At 41.0% G+C, this 23,010-nt stretch overlaps 1 protein-coding gene across 4 annotated transcripts in view; it reads left to right on the top strand.

Annotated features, from left to right (window-relative positions):
• The window catches only part of mypn (myopalladin), a 97,163-nt gene that overhangs the window by 63,904 nt on the left and 10,249 nt on the right, over positions 1 to 23,010 (top strand). For 3 of the 4 annotated variants that reach the window (XM_017722822.2, XM_017722821.2, XM_017722824.2), the window contains exons 9-14: positions 4,702 to 4,818; positions 5,264 to 5,359; positions 6,006 to 6,192; positions 6,335 to 7,750; positions 10,364 to 10,511; positions 19,457 to 19,534. In XM_017722822.2, the coding sequence (XP_017578311.2) occupies positions 4,702 to 4,818; positions 5,264 to 5,359; positions 6,006 to 6,192; positions 6,335 to 7,750; positions 10,364 to 10,511; positions 19,457 to 19,534 (2,042 nt within the window). The remainder of the gene's footprint in view (positions 1 to 4,701; positions 4,819 to 5,263; positions 5,360 to 6,005; positions 6,193 to 6,334; positions 7,751 to 10,363; positions 10,512 to 19,456; positions 19,535 to 23,010) is intronic. The other variant, XM_017722823.2, reaches the window with a different exon arrangement.

Below are 23,010 nucleotides of genomic sequence, written 5' to 3'. Positions count from 1 at the left end.
GTGGGGTGACGTGGCTGACCTTGGGCAGATTGAAGACGAGCCGTGCTGCTGCATTCAGGATGAGCTGCAGAGGCTTGATGGCCGCATGGGAAGACCAGCCAAGAGCGAGTCGCAGTAGTCAAGCCTTGAGATGAGCAGAGACTGCACTAGCACCTGGTGACCTCTCGGGTGAGGAAGGGTCGGATCCTACGGATGTTGTACAGGAGAAACCTGCATGACCGAGTCAGGTTCACGATGTGAGCCGAGAACGATAACTGGCCGTCCAGACTCACACCAAGACTTCTTGCTGCACTCCACCCATCGCATAGATTTCTTCAATACCACCAGAAGAACAACTGTATTAATGTAATGGATGATGCTATTTTTGGAAGCGAATGCCAACCGTGCCATCTTTAAAGGAACTGGTTAGCTACAATGAAAGTCAATGAAAATCATCTTGGTTGGTGCTGGTTTGATTTAATATGTCAAGATGGAGGGAAACAGCCTAAACAGTAACAGTTATCTAGTGAGATCAGTTGAGTAGGGAAGGTTAAATACCGGTTGCTGTCTTGCTGAATTAGTTATTCTGAGCACAATCTCTCATCTTAGCACCATCTTTCTCTCATCTTCTTACCCATTTGGCAAAGTTGTGAACACAAACCACAATGATGTAGGATAGGTGACTAACTAAGCTAGCTTATCAGATAGTATTAGGAGATTAGGGGCAGAGAGTTGGGAATGGGAGTCTGTTGACATCTTGATGTAGCTATGCTGTGCTCTAGTTTTGTTCATCTTTTCAGCAACTGGCCTGGATGAATCTTCTGGTTCTCCCAACAGTCCCAGCCTAGAAGGAGCACAATAAAAATAACTTGGCTGGCTGGTCGCCACAGGCCCATTCCACTGTGTTCCCCTGTCCCTTTAGTAGTTAGTTACTGCCTACACTCTAAAAAATGCTGGGATGAACCCAGCCTGTGTTATTTGGCAACTTAGCACTTTAAATAAGGAAAGGGCAAGGGGATGTAGTAAGCCAAGTGATGAGTTAAAAAAGATAAAAACCCAGAATTGGTTTACACCACCAACCCAAATGCTAACTAATGACCAAAAGCATGTTCTTTTAGCTATATTCTTCAAACCAAGATATTAATAACGTTTTATTGTATTTATGTTTATTTGTATTCATAAACCAGCCTACTATCATGCGGATCACAAATATGATTGCCATACTGGATCGGTCGAGGCCCGGGTTAACAACGACCGTCTCCGGTGCTGTTGACCAGCAAGGTGCCGGTGGAAATTGGACTACTGTAGGTTGAAGACCATCAAAGAGGAGAGGAGGAAGGCGGGTTAGACGGCAGCGAGAGAGAAGGAAAGGCAGGAGTGTGGAGGTTAGAGTAGGGACTCTGAACATAGGGACAATGACTGGTAAAGGCAGAGAGCTTGCAGACATGATGGAGAGAAGGAAGGTAGATATTCTGTGTGTCCAGGAGACCAGATGGAAAGGAAGCAAGGCCAGGAACATTGGAGGTGGATTCAAACTGTTCTATCATGGTGTAGAGAGGAAGAGAAATGGAGTAGGGATAATCCTAAAGGAACAGCTTGGGAAAAGTGTTCTGGATGTAAAGAGAGTGTCAGATAGGATCATGAGCCTGAAGTTGGAGGTTGATGGTGTGATTTTGAATGTGGTCAGTTCATATGCACCACAGGTTGGTTGTCAGTTAGAGGAGAAAGCGGAATTTTGGAGTAAGATGGATGAAGTGGTAGATGGTGTCCCTAGAGAGGAGAGATTAATGATTGGTGCAGACTTCAATGGACATGTTGGTGAAGGGAACAGAGGGGATGAAGAGGTGCTGGGTATGTATGGTCTGAAAGACAGAAATGCGGAAGGTCAGGTGGTTGTAGATTTTGCAGAGAGAACGGAAATGGCTGTGGTGAACACGTATTTTCAGAAGAGGGAAGAACACAGGGTGACATACAAGAGTGGAGGGAGGTGCACACAGGTGGATTATATCCTTAGCAGGAGATGCCACCTAAAGGAGACTGGAGATTGTAAAGTGGTGCCAGGGGAAAGTGTAGCAAGGCAGCATAGGGTGGTTGTCTGTAGAATGAGATTAGAAACAAAGAAGAGGAAGAGAGTGAAGACAGAGCCAAAGATTAGATGGTGGAAGCTGAAGGAGGAGGACGGTTGCAGGCAGTTCAGGGAAAAATTGCAACAGGCACTTGGGGGCAGTGAGGAGCTGCCTGAGGACTGGGAAACTACAGCTAAGGTGGTGAGAGAAACTGGCAGGAATGTATTGGGTGTTTCGTCTGGTCAGAGGAAAGAAGACAAGGAAAGTGGGTGGTGGAATGAGGAAGTCCAGGAGAGTATTCAGAAGAAGAAGGCAGCTAAGAAAAAGTGGGATAACCAGATAGATGAAGGAAGTAGGCAGGAGTGCTGTGAGGCTAGTCGCATAGCGAAAAGAATGGTGGCAAAGGCAAAGGCTCAGGCCTATGATGAGCTGTATGAGAGGCTGGACAGTAAAGAAGGAGTAAAGGACTTGTATCGATTGGCTAAACAGAGAGATAGAGCTGGAAAGGATGTACAGCAGGTTAGGCTGATAAAGGATAGAGAGGGAAATGTACTAGTGAGTGAACAGAGAGTGTTGAGTAGATGGAAGGAGTACCTCGAAGAACTAATGAATGAGGAAAACGAGAGAGAGAGGAGGACAACGGGGGGAGAGATAGTGGATCAGGAAGTGCAGAGAATTAGTAAGATGGAAGTGAGGGCAGCTTTAAAAAGGATGAAGAATGGAAAGGCAGTTGGTCCAGATGACAGAACTGTGGAGGTATGGAGATGTTTATGAAAGAAGGCAGTGGACTTTTTAACCAGGTTGTTTAACAAAATCCTGGAGAGTGAGAGGATGCCTGATGAGTGGAGAAGCAGCGTACTGGTCCCCATTTTTAAGAACAAGGGTGATGTGCAGAGCTGCAGTAACTGCAGAGGTATAAAGTTGATGAGCCACGCCATGAAGGTATGGGAAAGAGTTGTTGAAGCAAGGCTAAGGCGAGAGGTTCAGATCAGTGAGCAGCAGTTTGGTTTCATGCCCAGAAAGAGAACCACAGATGCAATTTTTGCGTTGAGATTATTGGTAGAGAAGTACAGAGAAGGTCAGAAGGAGCTGCATTGTGTCTTTGTGGATCTAGAGAAGGCAGATGATAGGGTGCCAAGAGAGGAACTGTGGTACTGTATGAGGAAGTCAGGTGTAGCTGAAAAGTATGTTAGGGTGGTGCAGGACATGTATGAGGATAGTGAGACAGTGGTGAGGTGTGCAGTTGGAGTGACAAATGGTTTCAAGGTGAAGGTGGGGTTACATCAGGGATCAGCTTTGAGCCCCTTCTTGTTTGCATTGGTGATGGACAGGTTGACAGATGAGGTCAGGCAGGAGGCTCCATGGACCATAATGTTTGCAGATGACATTGTAATCTGTGGTGAGAGTAGAGAGCAGGTGGAAGAGAATCTGGAGAGGTGGAGGTTTGCACTGGAGAGGAGAGGAATGAAGGTCAGTAGAGACAAGACGGAATACATGTGTGTGAATGAGAAGGAGGCAGGTGGAAAGGTGAAGATGCAAGGAGTAGAGGTCGTAAAGGTGGATGACTTCAAATATCTTGAGTCAACCATCCAGCAGTTTGGAGATAAAGCCAGAGAGGCCAGGTTGAGATGGTTTGGACATGTGTTGAGGAGGAATAGTGGATATATTGGGCAAAGAATGTTGGAGATGGAGCTGCCGGGCAGAAGGAGAAGAGGTAGACCTCAGAGAAGGTTTATGGATGTAGTGAAGGTGGACATGGAGATGGTTGGTGTGAAAGTAGAGGAAGCAGTGGATAGGGCAAGATGGAGGCAGATGATCCGCTGTGGCGACCCCTAAAGGGAGCAGCCGAAAGAAGAAGAAGATGTTTATTTGTATTAATCCTTATATTATATACAGTTACTATGGGCAGAAATGCACTTACCTCCAAAGTACACTTTTACACAATTTTCATGGCTCCCTAAGACTTTTGCATAGTATTGTCCAGTAGACAATTAACCCGTTAACATTTTGCCATACTCTGTGGCATGTGTAAAATGCTAAGCAGGCCCATTTGACCGTTGACTTCAATTTTAGAAGAAGATCGAAAGAGGAAGAGGATACGACCCAGATGGCAAGAGCTTCAGTCACAAAGACTTTTTAATGCACTAGTGTTTTAATAGAAACAGAGAGTAACGTGTGCATTTAGAAGGGAAATACCTCATAAAAACAGTACCTCAGTAAAAAGTGTTAAAAACTGTGCTGAAAAGCACATTTTTAGTGACCACAATGCAATGACCATAATTAGAGGTGAGGAAAAACACAAGAGTAATCTTCAGGTGATCAAGAATGTGAGCAGGATATGAGCAGATTGTGTCAGTCTCTCCATAAATACCCAGAGAAGTATAACTGTGTTTGTTAATGCATGTAAATGAAAGAAAATGATGGGCACCTTCTGTGGGGTGCACAATGCCCAGACCCTCCGTTTCAAAGCCATCATGTGTATTAATGTTAACATCTAATGGGCCTGGACTATAGAAGCTGCAGCATATGTAGATTAAAACACTGGGAATTACATTTTCTACATTGAAATATTTTTTTTTTTATTGGACAAATTTTATTTTGACAGTCCTAACACATACACCAATAATGTGTCTCTTCTGTTGTTTGGTGATTTTAGAGAATATATGTACTTTGGTTATTGCCGAAGTCTTCCTTGAAGATTCTGGAACCTTTACTTGCACAGCGAGCAATAAATATGGCACAGTTTCGAGTGTTGCTGTGTTGATGGTGAAAGGTAATAAGTAACTTTTTTCTTTAAAATGCATGTGAGTTTTTGAAATTCCTGACTTTATGCAGCCTCCCACTGCCAGTATAACATTAGAGAATACGCTCTTATAATGCTGAATAAATGCTTTAAACATTATTCATTTATACAAAATATAAAGGCTCAGTTTGTTGAGTAGTAAATTGTGGATGACAATTTCAGTGTCAGTTAGATTTTTTCACTTTGATTTCAAGGGATGCCAATAACTGTAAGATGTAGTTTTAGGGGAAAAAATTACAGCTTTTAATTGCACATCTTTACCAAGATTGCAAATCATTCAGCAGGACACTGTACTTCTTAAAAGCTGTGTGTTTATGGTAATTTGATAACATATAATTTTTATTGCATGACCATTTCATAATATCGTATGCTTATACTGAACTGTATGCATTTATATTTTTCTGTACATCTACAGGCAATGGTGATAACAGCAACCACAATAAAATGTTAAGCACTTTATCAACAGAACCCTGTCACCATGACCCAGACCACTTCACAATAACTTCAAAATGTAAGCTAAAGGCTGCTCTATAAAAAATAAATGAATAAAACTAATATATGCTTTGTTTTGCCAGTGCCCCTGAATCGTCTGGTTTGCGTTAACTCAAAATTAGTCACTCAGCATAAAATGCTTTCAAATTTAGTCCTAACTCCTCAGCTTCAGCACACCAAAGAGGGTTCTTCTAACAATAGAAGAACCCATTTTGGTGCTATGTAGAACCCTTATCAAAAAAGTGCTATATAAAACCATCTACAGCAAATTCTCCATCAGTCTGAAGAACTCTTTTATGGTGCAAAGAACACTTTAATCAGGCAAAGGGTTCTTTGAGAGTTCACAGCCCTTTATAGAACCATTTTCTGTATTAAAGTACCCTTGAATGACTATATTTTTTAAGAATATGCTTTAGCTACTTCTAAACTTGGTTTAATAAACTAGACAGTATGGAGGTGTAGTGTGATGAAGCTTGAAAGGATGTCATGCTGAGAGGCTTGAAAAACTATATCTTCAAGAACCCTTGAAGATCCATCTATAGTCTCAATTTTATGGGGATATACCAGGACAGAACCTTTCTAGGCTAGAAACATGACACCAAATCTGTCTTGACATAATTGCACCTTCACTAATCTCTAGGGACTATCATGTGTAATCATTCCAGATCCCCTTGCGTCCTGCCTGAAGACTAAATCAAAGAAAGTGCTAGAAAGCCACAGTGAGCCACAGTCCAGCTCTCGAGTAGGTCGCAGGGTAACCTTTAAACTTCCAGAGGATGAAGAGAATTCAAACAGCAATGAATACATTACACCCAATAAAGATCCTCCGCCAGTGCTGGCTAAACCAAAACTGTAAGTATTATTTACACTTTTTATTACAACGCATCAGAAGATCCATCTCAGAAAACATTTTTTACATTTAAGTCTGGGCATCAGATTTTCAATTTTGATTTACTATTTTTTTGGTGTTTGTTTTTTCCCTTTTGTTTGAAAGTAATCCACTGCAACTTCAGATTCTTCACAAACAAGTACTTTTGGAGCAGCAGCAGGAGGGTGATACTCAGAACCTAGAGCAGTCAGAGTCAGACGAGGAAAGTCTTAATCAGTGCAATCAACAGGTTCTCACTTCTTCAGATCCAGTGACATCACCACTAAAACAATCCCCTTCATCCTTTTTAAATACTGGTCCACTGCCACAGATAAACCCCTCACCCATTTCTTTAGTGAGCAACATTCCTGCTCCATCGTTTAAAACTGAGCCCATTTCACCACTGAATATGGCCTCTGCAAACCAGACTGATCGTATTCTTTTGCCAGAGATCAACCCATCTCTTACAGTTGTCCTCAATAACCCTGCCACATCTCAACAGAATATTGCTCTAAACACCGTCCCTACAAATGTTGGTCTTTCAACACAAATGCCACATATGATTTTAGGTCCTGCTGCCCTAACACCTGAACTTAACATGGAGGCAAGGCCCTCACTCAGTTTGGCTCCAGTATTGCCCATTACACATTTAAATGTGATGTCTGCTAATCCCCTGGCTCAGCTTACAACAGCTCTTAGTGTATCAGTGTCTCAGCCAGTAACAAGTTTGGCTACATCTTTTCCCCAGGTAAATGTGTCTCCAACAGTCCAGCTAAATACTGGCCCAACATCCAAAATAAATATGATTCCACCCATTCATTCCTCCCCCATGTCTCAAATGAACATTGCTCCTGCCACACAGATTAAATCAATCCCCATTACTCAAGTAGACATGCATTCTGCATTAATAAATTCTAGTAGAACCAAGTTAAACAGCACCTCAGTCAATCAACAAGTCATGGAACCAACATTGGTCCAAGGCACAAATTCCCAAAATTCAACCACAGTGCCGCTTAATAATGTCACTTCCTCTCATTTGTTAAAAAATACACCTTTATCTACACCTCCTGTCTCCATTACACAGACTCCACCAATCTGCATCACTTCAATCTCAAATGCCAACTTTTTGCAGAGTTTCAGTTACACTAGGCCTAAGGAATTCATTGCAAGCCACACTGTCTCACAAGGAATGTGTCCTTCACCAACTCTGTCATCTGCCGCACAAAATTTACCCAGATCTACCACAAATCTTACCTCACCCAACAATCAACTTACTCCATCCCTGCGTGTTTTCCCTACAAGACATCCAGAATCTCCAAGCAGTCCTCCATTTGTTGCATCACCCCCTCTAGTATGTCCTGCTCTGATAAATTCAGTATTTGCTTTACGGCCTCAGTCACCACCACAGGCCTCCTCTCCAACTTCTAGTGGCTCCACATCTAGCCCTATACAAAACCCAGTGGCCTTCCTCAGCTCTGTTTTACCCTCATTGCCAACAAGTCCTCCAACCAATGCCATGGGACTCCCCATGAGAGCTCCTAGGTAAGCTTATAATTTAATTATTGACTGTAAGTTATACTAGAGCTTCGAGATTTCTGATTCTGGCTGTGCAGCAAAACATAAATCTGACTAACCTCTCCTTTAAGCAAATAGCAAAATTCATTATTGCGAAAAGTGCACAATAAGTTTGAAGGTCAGAGGCCAGCATTCACTCATTTAAATTCACAGTCAGAATGGCCATTAAGGTTTTCAGCATTTCAACATCAGGAAAAAAGCAGAAAACATAAATAAAATAAATAAAATGTCAATAAAAATAAACAAACTGTCAAAATGTTTTTGTCACACAAACATTGTCACGATTGGCCCCTCCCAGTCCTGTCCATGTGTTGTGGTTTAGCCCGCGTGTTCTTTGTTTTGGTCTTGTAGTCCAGCCCCCTTGTTTGGTGACTCCACCCCTGATTGTCTCTACCTGTGTTTCCACCTGTCCCTCGTTTGCCCTTATGTATTTAAGCCCTGTGTTTTCCCCTGTCTGGTGATTGGATGTACTGTTTGTATGTTTGATTCTGGTTTGTCTGTCATGTCTGCCCCCCAATCAATCTGTCTTGGCTGACGTCACTTATCTCTGCATATGCGTCCGCCTCCTCACTCCCAACCATTACAAATATTTAGTGTGTATTCCCTGCCTTTTAAAGATTTCATTCTTTTCAAGAGATAGTTGTTCAAAGAAACCTCTAGGGAATGTTTTCCATACTTCTGGTAAAAACTTCCAAAGTTCAGTTTTAGAAATAAACCAAATACAAACATCGACTCATCAATCCATAAAACCTTACTCAGATGACCAGTCTCTTTTTTGTCTGCAATGGCCTCCTGATATCTAGATACTCTGTGAGGGGAAGACTACACGCACACACCCTGCTTTAAATAAAGGATTTGCCTCATCCCCATTTTGAACATTGCCACGCTTTAATGTTTTAAATCATCACACTAATTTTAATATTAGACAAAAATAACCCAAGTAAATACATTATGCTGTTTAAAATAATGATTTATATTACTAAAGGAAGAAATGCTGTTGGACACTACCTGGTCATTTGTACAGAAAAGTAACTGCCCCTTTAAACCACCAGTTAACCAGATTCAATTGGTTACTGGTTAATTGGTTCAATTTCACTGACCACACCCAGGCATAATTGCTGCCAGACCTGTTGAATCTAAGCATCACTTAAATATAACCTGTCTGGCAATGTGAAGCAGAATATAAGGTCACAAAATGCAGCACAGATGCAAAACAAAGTCATTGAGATCTTTTAGTGTGAAAAAGATTACAGAGCCATTGCTAAGGCCCTGAGACCAAAATTTCACCAAGAGCTCATCAACTCATCCTGGAGCTCACAAAATAATCCAGACAAAAACCTAAAGAACTGCAGGTCTCACTTGCCTCATTTTAGGTCAATGTAAATGATTCCACAACAAGAAAGACACAGGGCAATTTGCATTCATGGAAAAGTTGCAAGATGCAAACTGCTGCTGGCCAAAAAGAACACAAAGGCTCATCTCACATTTGCCAAAAACATCTCAGATGATAATATTCAGTTGAGTCAAAGGTGGAATGTTTTGGAAGACATGGGTCCCATTACATCTCATGTAAAGCTAACACAGCATTCCACCATAAGAACTTAATACCAACAGTCAAACATGAATGTGATGGTCTGGGGCTGCTTTACTTCTACAGGATCTTGTCATAATTATCAATATGACAACTTGTCATAATTAATGGAACCTTAAATTCTGCTCTGTATCAGAAAATCCCGAAGGAGAATGTCTGGCCATCAGTTTATGACTTAAAGCTCAAGCACAGTTGGTAAATGCAGCAGGACAATCATCCGAAGCACACAAGCAAGTCCACCTCTGAATGGCTCATAAAAAATAAAATTAATGTTTTGAGTGGCCAAGTGAAAGTCCTGACTTAAATGCCATTGGGATGTGGTGGCAAGACCTTAAACAAGTAGTTCATGCTCGAAAACCCTCCAGTGTAGCAAAGTAGAGGGGACCAAAATTCCTAGATATAAACATAAAAGACTCATCGCATGATTGGAGTTGTTACTGCCAAGGCTGGCCAAACCAGTTATTAGGTTTAGGGGCATTTACATTGTCTCAATATAGGTTTATCTTTAATAACTGTAACAATGATTTAAAAGCTGTATGTTGTATGTACTCATGTTGTCTTTATCTTATATTAAAATTAGTTGGATGATCTTAGATCTTTTGAATGTGACAAATTTGCAAAATCTAGAAGAAATCAAGCGAGGGACAAATCCTTTTTTACAGCAGTATATCTGTATATAGCTTTGCATGTGTGTGCTTTGTAATTTGCTGAATAGCCATGCAAGACGAAAGAAAGCACATAACTGTTCTTATAATAATACTAATGGCTCCTGATACCATATTCTTACTGATTCTTACTTTGCCCTGCATGCATGCAGTGTAATTTGATCCATCGTGTATCTGCATTCTTTGTCTTACAAAATGATATTGTGTTAAGAATAAAAATATGATCAGTAAAATAATATCTAATATAAAATTTATAAACAATCATGCAGCTTGTATATTTAATTTTTGGTGAGTTGAACTGAACTTCTGTTATTGCATGTTCAGACCTCAAGTCACACTGAAGAAGAGTCACAGAAGCTCTTGGTCCAGACCAGATGAAAATGAAGATATCTGTGATGGCAGAGTAACTCCTTCACATGACATTGAGAAAAAGCTGCAACTGAAAAATGAATTGCCTCTTTATGGACAACAGGTAAATTGACATTACATAGCCTCACATCTGTGATATGCATCACCTTGTGATTTCTCATCCAGTAGAACTTGGTACAGACTGGTTTATGGTTAATGAATAAGGAGTCAAAGCCATAAGGAATGTGCAGATGGGTGAAAAAGATGAGAAAATGGTACAGGCTTGAATGCTTGACCCCTACAGTGAAGGGCTGATAGTTCTATGTTGTAGGGGCATTTTTGTAACATACCATTGGCCTCAATTTACACAAAAATGGTGACAGTAATATAGCCTGTTTAATGATAGTTTTAATGCTAGTTGTAGTTTATTGTATTGCACTGAATGGCTCAGAGTTCTGAGTTCAGCTCTGCTCCTTTTCTCTCTGTATCAGTGACTGTGTTTCTATCAGTATCTGAGCTCAGGACCGTCTCTCTCTCTAACCGACTGGTAACTAGCAGAGAGACGTTCTCTAGACAGACAAAGCACTTCTTGTAAGTCGCTCTGGATAAGAGCGTCTGCTGAATGTATAATGTAATGATGGCATGTTAGCATTTTAGTCTTATTACCATTCCAAATTCCTAAATCCATGGTATATGCTTAACCATGACCAACACGGATGGTATGCAGAGAGAGTGGTGCCACTATGCATAAAATAGAAACTAAACCATTTTAAAGTACTATGGAACTTGAAAATAATAATAAAAATATTGTCCAAGAGTATATAAGTCAAAATATTTGAGCCTGTTGTTTCACGTCATTTGCCTGACCCCCACAGAATTTCTCTTGGTTGCTAGGTTTTAAAAATAAACATAGCTAATTAGCAGCTTATCTGGTTAATGATTTGCAAAAATCATTAAAATCCTTCAAGCTGATTGCAGATTTTATGCTATTTTGCAGATGTGGTCAGATGTGGTCATTCAGCTAGCTGGCCTAACCGCACACCAGGCCATTCTATGTCCCCAGAGCTTTCTACCATGTTCGCTGTATATTCTGCCCAGTTCCATTAGGAAAGTGCTGAGTGAACTATATAGAGCAGTGACCTACAGACTGTGCACCCTGAAGACCTGTAGCAGGAGGCTAATCATGCAAGTCAGGAGTTCGTCCTGCCTTAATTGTACCAGCACGTTGATTGTGTAACTCATGGAGTAAACATATTGGACCTCACATTGGTACCTCAACATCCACAGCGTATACAAGGCTGTACCCAGCCTTACTTTAACTGCTCAGACTACGTCTCTGTTATACTAATTCCAGCATACAATCCTCTGTTCAAGCCTGCCAAACTAATTCTGAAACAGGTGAGAACCTGGAAGGGGTACATTCTCTGCACTTCAAGACTGCTTTAAGAACACAAATTGGAACATATTATAAAGGCTGCTACCTATGATGATTCAACTGATTTGGAGAAATATACAGCACCTTTGACTGGCTACAATGGCAAATGCATAGATGACATAACTTGACATGAGTCAGTTTTGCTGAAAACCCAGAGTGCTGTCCTTAGGTCAGTCAACAAGGCAGCCATCAGTAAAGTGCTCTTACACCCTGTCAGAGAGGCAGAGTGCAACTATGGACAGATTATCCATGGAAATTTTCTAGTCACCTGAAATACATGAGAATATAGAGAAAAGAAAAAACAAACTAGCCTGTCATTGGAAAGAACTATTTATACTAATTAATGATAACTGAGGACTACAGGCTTATCAGAATAACAACGAGAAATAGATCAATGAAAATCAATCACTGTTACCAGTGAAAATTGCTGACTACTAAGCATATTACAATGAAAAAAACATGAATGTCAGTGACCACTGTTAGAAACCTACAATAGCCACGTTTACATGCAGCCCGATAATCCGTTAATAATCCGACTAATAGCTATATCGGAATTTAATAAATCCATGTAAACATCTCCATCAGAATAGTCTAATCCTATTGAGGCCATTCAGAAAACAATTTCTGTCTGAATGATTGAGGTGGGTAATCCTGTAAATAACCCGTCAAATAGAAGAAGAATATCCGTGTAAACGTCTGTATCCGATTACATTCCCTATCGGAAAGTTTAAGCCCGTTCTGCATGTGCGTCGCGTCACAGTGAGAGTTTATACCGTTCAACACGGCGGAGCAGAAACTGGTCTGCAGAGGAGACGAAGTTCATGCTCTGGTCTTTAAAAGACGGCGGTGGGACGGACGTCCAGCTTATGTGTCAGAGCACGTTCTGACGAGTCTGACGTCATTTTAAAGCAGTTAAAAATCACAAACACGGGAAACTGGAAACTCATCTCACGCTGACTGGACTCACGTGATGTTCGCTGTCATGGTAACGTTTACACTAAGCATTGTTGAGTAGAGTGAGAATAAACACCTCAGTCTGTAATCGGAACGTGTTCGATCGGATTGGCAAATATCTTTGCATTTGAACACGGCCAATGATGATATATTAGTATGACAACATTACAGGTTAGATAACGCAAACAAAAATTCAAAAGTAAAAATATTGTAAAAAGTAACTAAAGAAGTAAAATGTAATACACTTATGATCAAATAATGAAATTAAGATTTTAATCAGCCTAATAAAATAAAATAAAATGATAGGATTCAAATAATTTAAATAACAGTTACAGGTTATCTGAAGTTGGTTAAAGATTAAAAGTTTAAAACGACTGCGTGACACCAGGGAGCTGAGTTTTAGAGACTCCTGTAGTGAATTCCAGCTCACAGTTTGTCAGTGAGTGTGAGAGGTTTGATGGTGAGTGTGAGAGGGTTTGATGGTGAGTGTGAGAGAGTTTGATGGTGAGTGTGAGAGGGTTTGATGGTGAGTGTGAGAGGGTTTGATGGTGAGTGTGAGAGAGTTTGATGGTGAGTGTGAGAGGGTTTGATGGTGAGTGTGAGAGGGTTTGATGGTGAGTGTGAGAGAGTTTGATGGTGAGTGAGAGAGAGTTTGATGGTGAGTGTGAGAGGGTTTGATGGTGAGTGTGAGAGGGTTTGATGGTGAGTGTGAGAGAGTTTGATGGTGAGTGTGAGAGGGTTTGATGGTGAGTATGAGAGGTTTGATGGTGAGTGTGAGAGGGTTTGATAGTGAGTGTGACAGGTTTGTCAGTGAGTGTGAGAGGGTTTGATGGTGAGTGTGAGAGTTTGATGGTGAGTGTGAGAGAGTTTGATGGTGAGTGTGAGAGAGTTTGATGGTGAGTGTGACAGGTTTGTCAGTGAGTGTGAGAGGGTTTGATGGTGAGTGAGAGAGTTTGATGGTGAGTGTGAGAGGGTTTGATGGTGAGTGTGAGAGAGTTTGATGGTGAGTGTGAGAGGGTTTGATGGTGAGTGTGAGAGGGTTTGATGGTGAGTGTGAGTGGGTTTAATAGTGAGTATGAGAGCGTTTGATGGTGAGTGAGAGAGTTTGATGGTGAGTGTGAGAGGGTTTGATGGTGAGTGTGAGAGAGTTTGATGGTGAGTGTGAGAGGGTTTGATGGTGAGTGTGAGAGGGTTTGATGGTGAGTGTGAGAGGGTTTGATGGTGAGTGTGAGAGAGTTTGATGGTGAGTGAGAGAGAGTTTGATGGTGAGTGTGAGAGGGTTTGATGGTGAGTGTGAGAGGGTTTGATGGTGAGTGTGAGAGAGTTTGATGGTGAGTGTGAGAGGGTTTGATGGTGAGTGTGAGAGGGTTTGATGGTGAGTGTGAGAGAGTTTGATGGTGAGTGAGAGAGAGTTTGATGGTGAGTGTTAGAGGGTTTGATGGTGAGTGAGAGAGTTTGATGGTGAGTGTGAGAGGGTTTGATGGTGAGTGTGAGAGAGTTTGATGGTGAGTGTGAGAGGGTTTGATGGTGAGTGTGAGAGGGTTTGATGGTGAGTGTGAGTGGGTTTAATAGTGAGTATGAGAGCGTTTGATGGTGAGTGAGAGAGTTTGATGGTGAGTGTGAGAGGGTTTGATGGTGAGTGTGAGAGAGTTTGATGGTGAGTGTGAGAGGGTTTGATGGTGAGTGTGAGAGGGTTTGATGGTGAGTGTGAGAGGGTTTGATGGTGAGTGTGAGAGAGTTTGATGGTGAGTGAGAGAGAGTTTGATGGTGAGTGTGAGAGGGTTTGATGGTGAGTGTGAGAGGGTTTGATGGTGAGTGTGAGAGAGTTTGATGGTGAGTGTGAGAGGGTTTGATGGTGAGTGTGAGAGGGTTTGATGGTGAGTGTGAGAGGGTTTGATGGTGAGTGAGAGAGAGTTTGATGGTGAGTGTTAGAGGGTTTGATGGTGAGTGTGACAGGTTTGTCAGTGAGTGTGAGAAGGTTTGATGGTGAGTGAGAGAGTTTGATGGTGAGTGTGAGAGAGTTTGATGGTGAGTGTGAGAGAGTTTGATGGTGAGTGTGAGAGGGTTTGATGGTGAGTGTGAGAGGGTTTGATGGTGAGTGTGAGAGGGTTTGATGGTGAGTGTGAGAGAGTTTGATGGTGAGTGAGAGAGAGTTTGATGGTGAGTGTGAGAGGGTTTGATGGTGAGTGTGAGAGAGTTTGATGGTGAGTGTGAGAGGGTTTGATGGTGAGTATGAGAGGTTTGATGGTGAGTGTGAGAGGGTTTGATAGTGAGTGTGACAGGTTTGTCAGTGAGTGTGAGAGGGTTTGTCGGTGAGTGTGAGAGGGTTTGATGGTGAGTGTGAGAGAGTTTGATGGTGAGTGTGAGAGAGTTTGATGGTGAGTGTGAGAGAGTTTGATGGTGAGTGTGAGAGGGTTTGATGGTGAGTGAGAGAGTTTGATGGTGAGTGTGAGAGGGTTTGATGGTGAGTGTGAGAGAGTTTGATGGTGAGTGTGAGAGGGTTTGATGGTGAGTGTGAGAGGGTTTGATGGTGAGTGTGAGAGAGTTTGATGGTGAGTGAGAGAGAGTTTGATGGTGAGTGTGAGAGGGTTTGATGGTGAGTGTGAGAGAGTTTGATGGTGAGTGTGAGAGGGTTTGATGGTGAGTATGAGAGGTTTGATGGTGAGTGTGAGAGGGTTTGATAGTGAGTGTGACAGGTTTGTCAGTGAGTGTGAGAGGGTTTGTCGGTGAGTGTGAGAGGGTTTGATGGTGAGTGTGAGAGAGTTTGATGGTGAGTGTGAGAGAGTTTGATGGTGAGTGTGAGAGAGTTTGATGGTGAGTGTGAGAGGGTTTGATGGTGAGTGAGAGAGTTTGATGGTGAGTGTGAGAGGGTTTGATGGTGAGTGTGAGAGAGTTTGATGGTGAGTGTGAGAGGGTTTGATGGTGAGTGTGAGAGGGTTTGATGGTGAGTGTGAGTGGGTTTAATAGTGAGTATGAGAGCGTTTGATGGTGAGTGAGAGAGTTTGATGGTGAGTGTGAGAGGGTTTGATGGTGAGTGTGAGAGAGTTTGATGGTGAGTGTGAGAGGGTTTGATGGTGAGTGTGAGAGGGTTTGATGGTGAGTGTGAGAGAGTTTGATGGTGAGTGAGAGAGTTTGATGGTGAGTGTGAGAGGGTTTGATGGTGAGTGTGAGAGGGTTTGATGGTGAGTGTGAGAGAGTTTGATGGTGAGTGTGAGAGGGTTTGATGGTGAGTGTGAGAGGGTTTGATGGTGAGTGTGAGAGAGTTTGATGGTGAGTGAGAGAGAGTTTGATGGTGAGTGTTAGAGGGTTTGATGGTGAGTGTGACAGGTTTGTCAGTGAGTGTGAGAAGGTTTGATGGTGAGTGAGAGAGTTTGATGGTGAGTGTGAGAGAGTTTGATGGTGAGTGTGAGAGAGTTTCATGGTGAGTGTGAGAGGGTTTGATGGTGAGTGTGAGAGAGTTTGATGGTGAGTGTGAGAGGGTTTGATGGTGAGTATGAGAGGTTTGATGGTGAGTGTGAGAGGGTTTGATAGTGAGTGTGACAGGTTTGTCAGTGAGTGTGAGAGGGTTTGATGGTGAGTGAGAGAGTTTGATGGTGAGTGTGAGAGAGTTTGATGGTGAGTGTGACAGGTTTGTCGGTGAGTGTGAGAGGGTTTGATGGTGAGTGTGAGAGAGTTTGATGGTGAGTGTGAGAGGGTTTGATAGTGAGTGTGACAGGTTTGTCAGTGAGTGTGAGAAGGTTTGATGGTGAGTGTGAGAGAGTTTGATGGTGAGTGTGAGAGAGTTTGATGGTGAGTGTGAGAGAGTTTGATGGTGAGTGTGAGAGAGTTTGATGGTGAGTGTGAGAGGGTTTGATAGTGAGTGTGACAGGTTTGTCAGTGAGTGAGAGAGTTTGATGGTGAGTGTGAGAGGGTTTGATGGTGAGTGTGAGAGAGTTTGATGGTGAGTGTGAGAGGGTTTGATGGTGAGTGTGAGAGGGTTTGATGGTGAGTGTGAGAGGGTTTGATGGTGAGTGTGAGTGGGTTTAATAGTGAGTATGAGAGTTTTGTAAAAGGTTAGTTAATTTTGGCCTAAACAGCCTCATATCTGTGTGTATTTATGCAAGTATATATACACATATATATTCACAAAGTAGGAAAGTATTTCTGTTGCAATAGTGGTTGTTTTAGAAAATGTTGAAATTTTGAAGTTTATGAACCAATTCAGTGACTTGTTTCACTTGGTTCGCTGCTTGCACAACTTGAGCAATGTTGTGTTTTATACAGATGTGTTGAAAATAGCATTAACTATGTTAAGAATTTTATTTTAAATGGTTATTCTATATGCAAAACATTCGTGTGTTGAATAACACCTTAAATTACTACAATTATATTTAAATAAACATGCTGAACTATCAATCTCCCTATCACCCAAGACATTCAAATAATACAAGCACAAATTAGCACAATGAGGCCTATGAAAATACTTGTAATTGAGAATTTGCTTGGATCACTGCAGTGCACGATATGGATTAATTTTTTTAAACATTTTTTTTTATTTTAATTTTGAAGTAAAATTGAGAGAGAGAGATACTTGATTTTACTGTTGGAAACATCAGTAATACTTTTGAAACTTTAGGTATTAGAAAGTGCCTAAAAGGTGAAAATGTCCAAAGTTAAAGATGTGAAATGAAACTTGATTGGCCAGGGCACGTCACATTTTTCTAATTATCTGGTCAACCTTAAAGGTCCTCTTATGCAAGATACACTTTTTGTCAAATTCAGTGAACATCTGCTTATTTTCTGCTGTCTCAGTATTCTGCATGCGCACTGGAAAAAAGTCAGTGTTTGAACGCAGACCTGCCTCTGAAAATGGGAAATAAACAAAGTGTCCCGAGCCACACAGCACTATTCCAGCCATTTAGCAGCAGGGGGTGTTTGTGCTTGTGCACAGGATGGGGGAAGCGATGGGGCTATGTGCTGAACTCTATGCGTGGTCAAGATGGAGAGATAGTCAAGAAACAGTGAAAGAGGAGAAGATATGAAAAACAAAGGAAACTAGAAAGACTGAAAAAGAAGCTCTTTGATCAGGCAGGAACATTTCAATGATGGAGAGACCTCCGAGAGTTGACAATGCTAGAGTTATCTTCCTATTCGCATTTTCCTGCTGATATTGTGCAGGAGGAGCAAGAAGCTGAGGTGCAGGAATGTAACTGCTGCAACGTTTAAGGTAAAACAGGAAAACATGATCAAGAAGCTGACTCCAGTTTCATCGAGAGTTAAAAGGAATGAAAAGGGATAGATCACAGTTGGTCACAAAGCACAGTAGCTTTGACAACGTGCATCATGTTGTTTACATGTTGTTTAATATGCAAACGGCATATTATCAGATGAATGTGGTATAAGTGTGCTCTCAAGGATGTCCTAGAGGTTTACAATTCTATATCTGATGCATTGGCTGATTCCTTTTGATTTTCCCATGGTGGCAAAAGCTTCTAAGGCCATGACGTAGTTTTCTGGAATTTTCCAAGCTATTTAACACAATAATTAATGTATGTAAACTTCTGACCAACTGGAATTTTATGTACAAAGTAGAAAACCTGATCACGATGCTGAAACCGTAGTTCATAGACGTAGAATCTGTTTAGATCAATAAATGAGTTTTAATGATTTCAGCCTAAGTGTATGTAAACTTATGACTTCAACTATAAGTACTACTGCTGATTATGTGTAGTTAATATGCTTTAGACTATGCTTTAATGTAAAACTGTGACTGTACTCTATGGCTTGGTCAATGAGACAAATGTTTAAACCAAACCTAAACCTTAGATCCTTGTAATGACTTTCTTGCTAAGTTTATTAATTCTTAGTTATATTTATTGAAGAATGTTACTTCATCATTATTAGAATATTTTAATGCATTTTAAATTTTAACAAAACATGACAGGCCAGCATGTGATAAATTTCAGCCAGTAATATGAACCCACCTTTCCATTAAAACACAGATCTATTTGGTCTTCCTTTAAGACCAGGCTTATTTTTTACTTATTAGTTTAATCCTTGTGTGGTGTTCGGGCCTGTGGGACCCATCATCAATGTTTAACAAAAGTAGTGTGTGTGTGTGTGTGTGTGTGTGTGTGTGTGTGTGTGTGTGTGTGTGTGTGTAAATGTGTGCATGTATGTGAGGGTGGACAGCATGGACAGGCTGCTAACTGGCTACCACTGCTAAAGGAGAACCCTACATTGGTCACTTGTGATATTTTAAACATCTGGTATTTTACGTTATTTTAGTTATTATGGCTGTATTAATTAAAAAAATAATAATGATGCAGTGGGTCCATCACACCACTGAGTAACAACAACAAGAACACCACACAGGTGTTAATATTACAAATTTAACTTAAATTCCCTGTAACGGAATATTCCTGATATAACTGCTGATACATCCACAGCAGTATAGTGTGTAACTGTCCGTGTGCTCATGAGGTTTTCTATATTCTGCATATCTAAGATATCTGAAGGTCTCTAAACTGTATTCTGGTTATTATATGTCCTCTCTCATCCACTTTGGGTTTCTGAGAATGTATGTCACCTGTCACGTAAGTCCACATTATACCTGAGTGACGCAGTAACGGTCATGCGTTTGTGGTGCTGCGTTTAGGAAGCCTGCTCATGCTCATTTCCTTCATCCCTATCCTTCATAGAAGCTGACTTATGGGGGGGAAGCAAGCAGACCAGTTGGACCAAACATTCCAACAGCAACTCTCATTAACTTTGATGAGGTACAGCAGATTTTTTCCATTCCAAGTACTGCTCTGCTCAGTGGCACTATTGTGGCATTTTAAATGCTTTTACCTAATATAGTGCTTCAGCTTTTTCAGCTAATTTGATCTGCATGGATTATCAAGATTTATAACCAGATCACAACTAAGAAAAAAGCACTGTTAGTAACAGCCTTTAGTGTTGTAGCGTTCTGCCGCTGCGGGAGGAGGCGCTCAGCTTTTCTACAGGAATGATAGGCTGTCTCTGGCTCTCTGCCTTGCCTCACACATGGGCGGGGAAATGTAAACGTAGGGCTCTAAGCCTAAACTCTGTCTTTACTGGAATTCTGTGAAGCTGCTTTGTGACAACATCCGCGGTAAAAAGCGCCACAAATAAATTTGATTTGATTTTGATTTGACTTAAAAATTTGAATTCACTGAATATCTAATAGTAAGTTAACAGAACAATAATGTTTTACATTCTGTTAGCTTTGAAGTTATTTGAAACTCAGTGAACTCATGGAGCCATTTTTACATTGTTATTCTATATGGTAAATCATACAACTTCACACCACCTTTACATTTTCATAGGAATGCTAAGGGAAATTAGCATTATCCAATCAGCTAAGCAGATAATTCTCTCCAACGGGAGAATCGAGCGGAAACATCTCCATGGCTGTTGTTTTCTTCATCTCTACCTATATTTGCAGTTTATCCAGGTTTTAGGACACCGTCTTCTTCATGGGTTATGAATATTAAATATTACTCGTCATGTTGTACTGCACTGTACATAATCTGCACCCCCACATCCACTGATAATTCGAATGGCATCATGTGTGTCACGTAAGTATTTGTTGCTGGAACGCATCTTTCGTTACTACAGATCAAAATATTGCCCTGTCCTGCTCCCGACTCATTTGGCGATGGATGCACGGGAGGCGTGGCCATGTGGAGCAGGTGGTGCAGTAAGAGAGACTTTAATCTGTAAATAGTTGTTGTGGGCTCAGGGATGTATATACGTGTTGTTTGTGATCTTCTGTGCTGGGCTTTGGGGCAGGTTGGGTAGGTCTAGTGGTCATCATGGACTGGATACATGTTGCTGGAATTGACCTACTCTGCAGCACGGCTCTTCAGCTGCACTGACCGGCAGGTCTCCCCTTCTGCTGTGTCAGCAAACGAGCACTCATTCAAAGCACTATGTTTAGTGGGGTCATCCCCTTGCAGACTGGTGGGGAGTGACAAACTCAGTGCCAAAATGATGGAAAAGAGTCCAGCCAAGGTCTGCAGGAGAGGAACAGTGCTGACAGTGGTGCCCAGCTAGAGGATGATGGCTGACCATGAGAAATTGCTGGTGGCAATGCTTAGATGGTGGCATGTGTGGTATGGCTGGAGACTGGAAGCAGTGAAGCGAGGCACAATGATGGTGTGGTCAGTCAGGGCTAAGAGTTGGAGCTTAAATGCACATAAGCATATGCTTGCATTACGTGTGTTTGCTGGGACAGTGGACACTCTGTATCCCCTTTTGCATGGTGATTAGGAGGGGAGGGGGCATCATTTCAGGAACTCTTTGCCTGGACTTTGTTCAGATCATTTTCGGCTGCTGAGACGAGCTGTGGATGCTTGGCCATGCAAAGCAGCAAGCGCAGAGCACCATGGGTACTGCTGTCTCAGCAGTAAGGGTGACTTTTGTTTATAAAGTTTTGCTATTCAATATTTAGTGAAGATAAAAGGGCAGTAGCATCACAATACTTACATATTTGCAGAGGCCTTCAAGTTGATTTCATAATGATTTCTGGGAACTAAAAAAAGTCACATTTCTATTCAACAGAATTATGTCTACAAGTATCACAGTCCTAATCGTGTTTTATTAAGTTTTGGATGGAAACAAGGGTTAAATTAAATGCCCAGTGAAAAATTAGGAAATGTTTTTTCTCTGTGGTATCTAGGAAGATAATAGCTAAACAAGCTCTCCTATTGGTTAGGACATCAAGGCCTGAAGAGCAGTCCTAACACATCAGATTGACCATCAGTATGAATTACACATTGACAATTGACAAGGAATCAATATATCACAATCATTTCCATTAGGTGGGACCAATTTTGTGAGAAAAACGTCACTCTAGGCCTTCTGGAAGTCCTAGATACATCACTGACTGAGAATATGGGTGGCAGCCTAATGAGTGGGTTGTTAGAACTGGAAAACCAGGCCTCTCTCCTGAAATTCCCTGTTAAACTGCTGCAAGGTCAAATCTGCCACAGGCTTCAAGTAAAACATAGAATTTAAGCTTCAAGTATCCATGTTTAATCTACAACAGCCAAAATAAGTTGAAGATACACCAGCCTAAAGTGTTATAGATGGTTCTGTGTCTCACTATTATCACTGGGTGTCTGATGTTGCAGAACAGAGTATGCAAGTAAATTAACTTTTAATGAAGTCTTTTCTACAAATGCACATATTTCTTTAATAATCCTTTGCCTAATCTATGCACCTAACCACAGTACTGTAGTTATTTAGCAAATGATGAGGGTGTTTGGATGACTGGCCAAATTGCTACTAACACTACCACACTTATGGTTAAACTTAACCTCCATAATTTATCACACAGATTGAAAGTCTGTCTACTGCCAGAAAACAGAAGCACCAAAGAGAGGGAACAGTGTTACCTTGCCGCTGTCAATCAGCATGCAGTCTGAACTACGCAGCAGGGAAACTCAAGTTTCTTTAGCTTTTAACTCCATTTAAAATACTATTTAGATTTTTTGTAACACTTTATTTTGATAGAATACTGTAGATGCTCAGTCTGTCTTTAAATAACATGCAACAAATGACTAATAGGATCTGAATTTGAAGTTGAATGTAATGGAAATTAAATTCAATGAAATCTAACCCTAAATTTCCCCTTACCATAATGTCAGATTGTGAAAAATGGACAAACAAAACTGGACAAAACAATTTTATGATAATTAAGGAAAATATGAAAAATAGAAATCAAGACAAAAATCATGCTAAAAATGGAAAAGTTTTAACAAGATGATGAGAAATTAAAGAAATTCCACCCCAGCGAAAATAATAATAACGGCCTTGGACGTTATGAAAATAAACTCAAGGCACAAAAACATCTAATCTAATTATAACTGACTCACCATAATTCATGCATATATGAACACTTTTAAAATAACACTCCTGTAACGGTCATATTTCTGATTCTTTAATACTATTGAAAAAAATATAGTTTGATGGGCAAGATCCCCAGATCCCTTACAGTAACACTGCTGATAATCACCCATTACTAGAAAGTTTGTTAATAACTGAAGTGACTGTAGGTCATCTATAGGAAACCATTCAAATAAAATGTGACTAAAGGTTTTTTTGTTGTTTTTTCCTTCAAATATGACTTTGGTTAATGATAATCAAATCACAATGATCATTGAAATCATTGAATTTTAATATTTTGGATGGAGTTGCCAGCCTTTGTAAAAAAAAAGCCTTTGAATAC

This window comes from Pygocentrus nattereri, chromosome 5 (genome assembly GCF_015220715.1).
Source record: "Pygocentrus nattereri isolate fPygNat1 chromosome 5, fPygNat1.pri, whole genome shotgun sequence".
NCBI lineage: Eukaryota > Metazoa > Chordata > Actinopteri > Characiformes > Serrasalmidae > Pygocentrus > Pygocentrus nattereri.
Note: the sequence above shows the minus strand (reverse complement) of the source record. Positions and strands in the feature narration are given on the sequence as shown.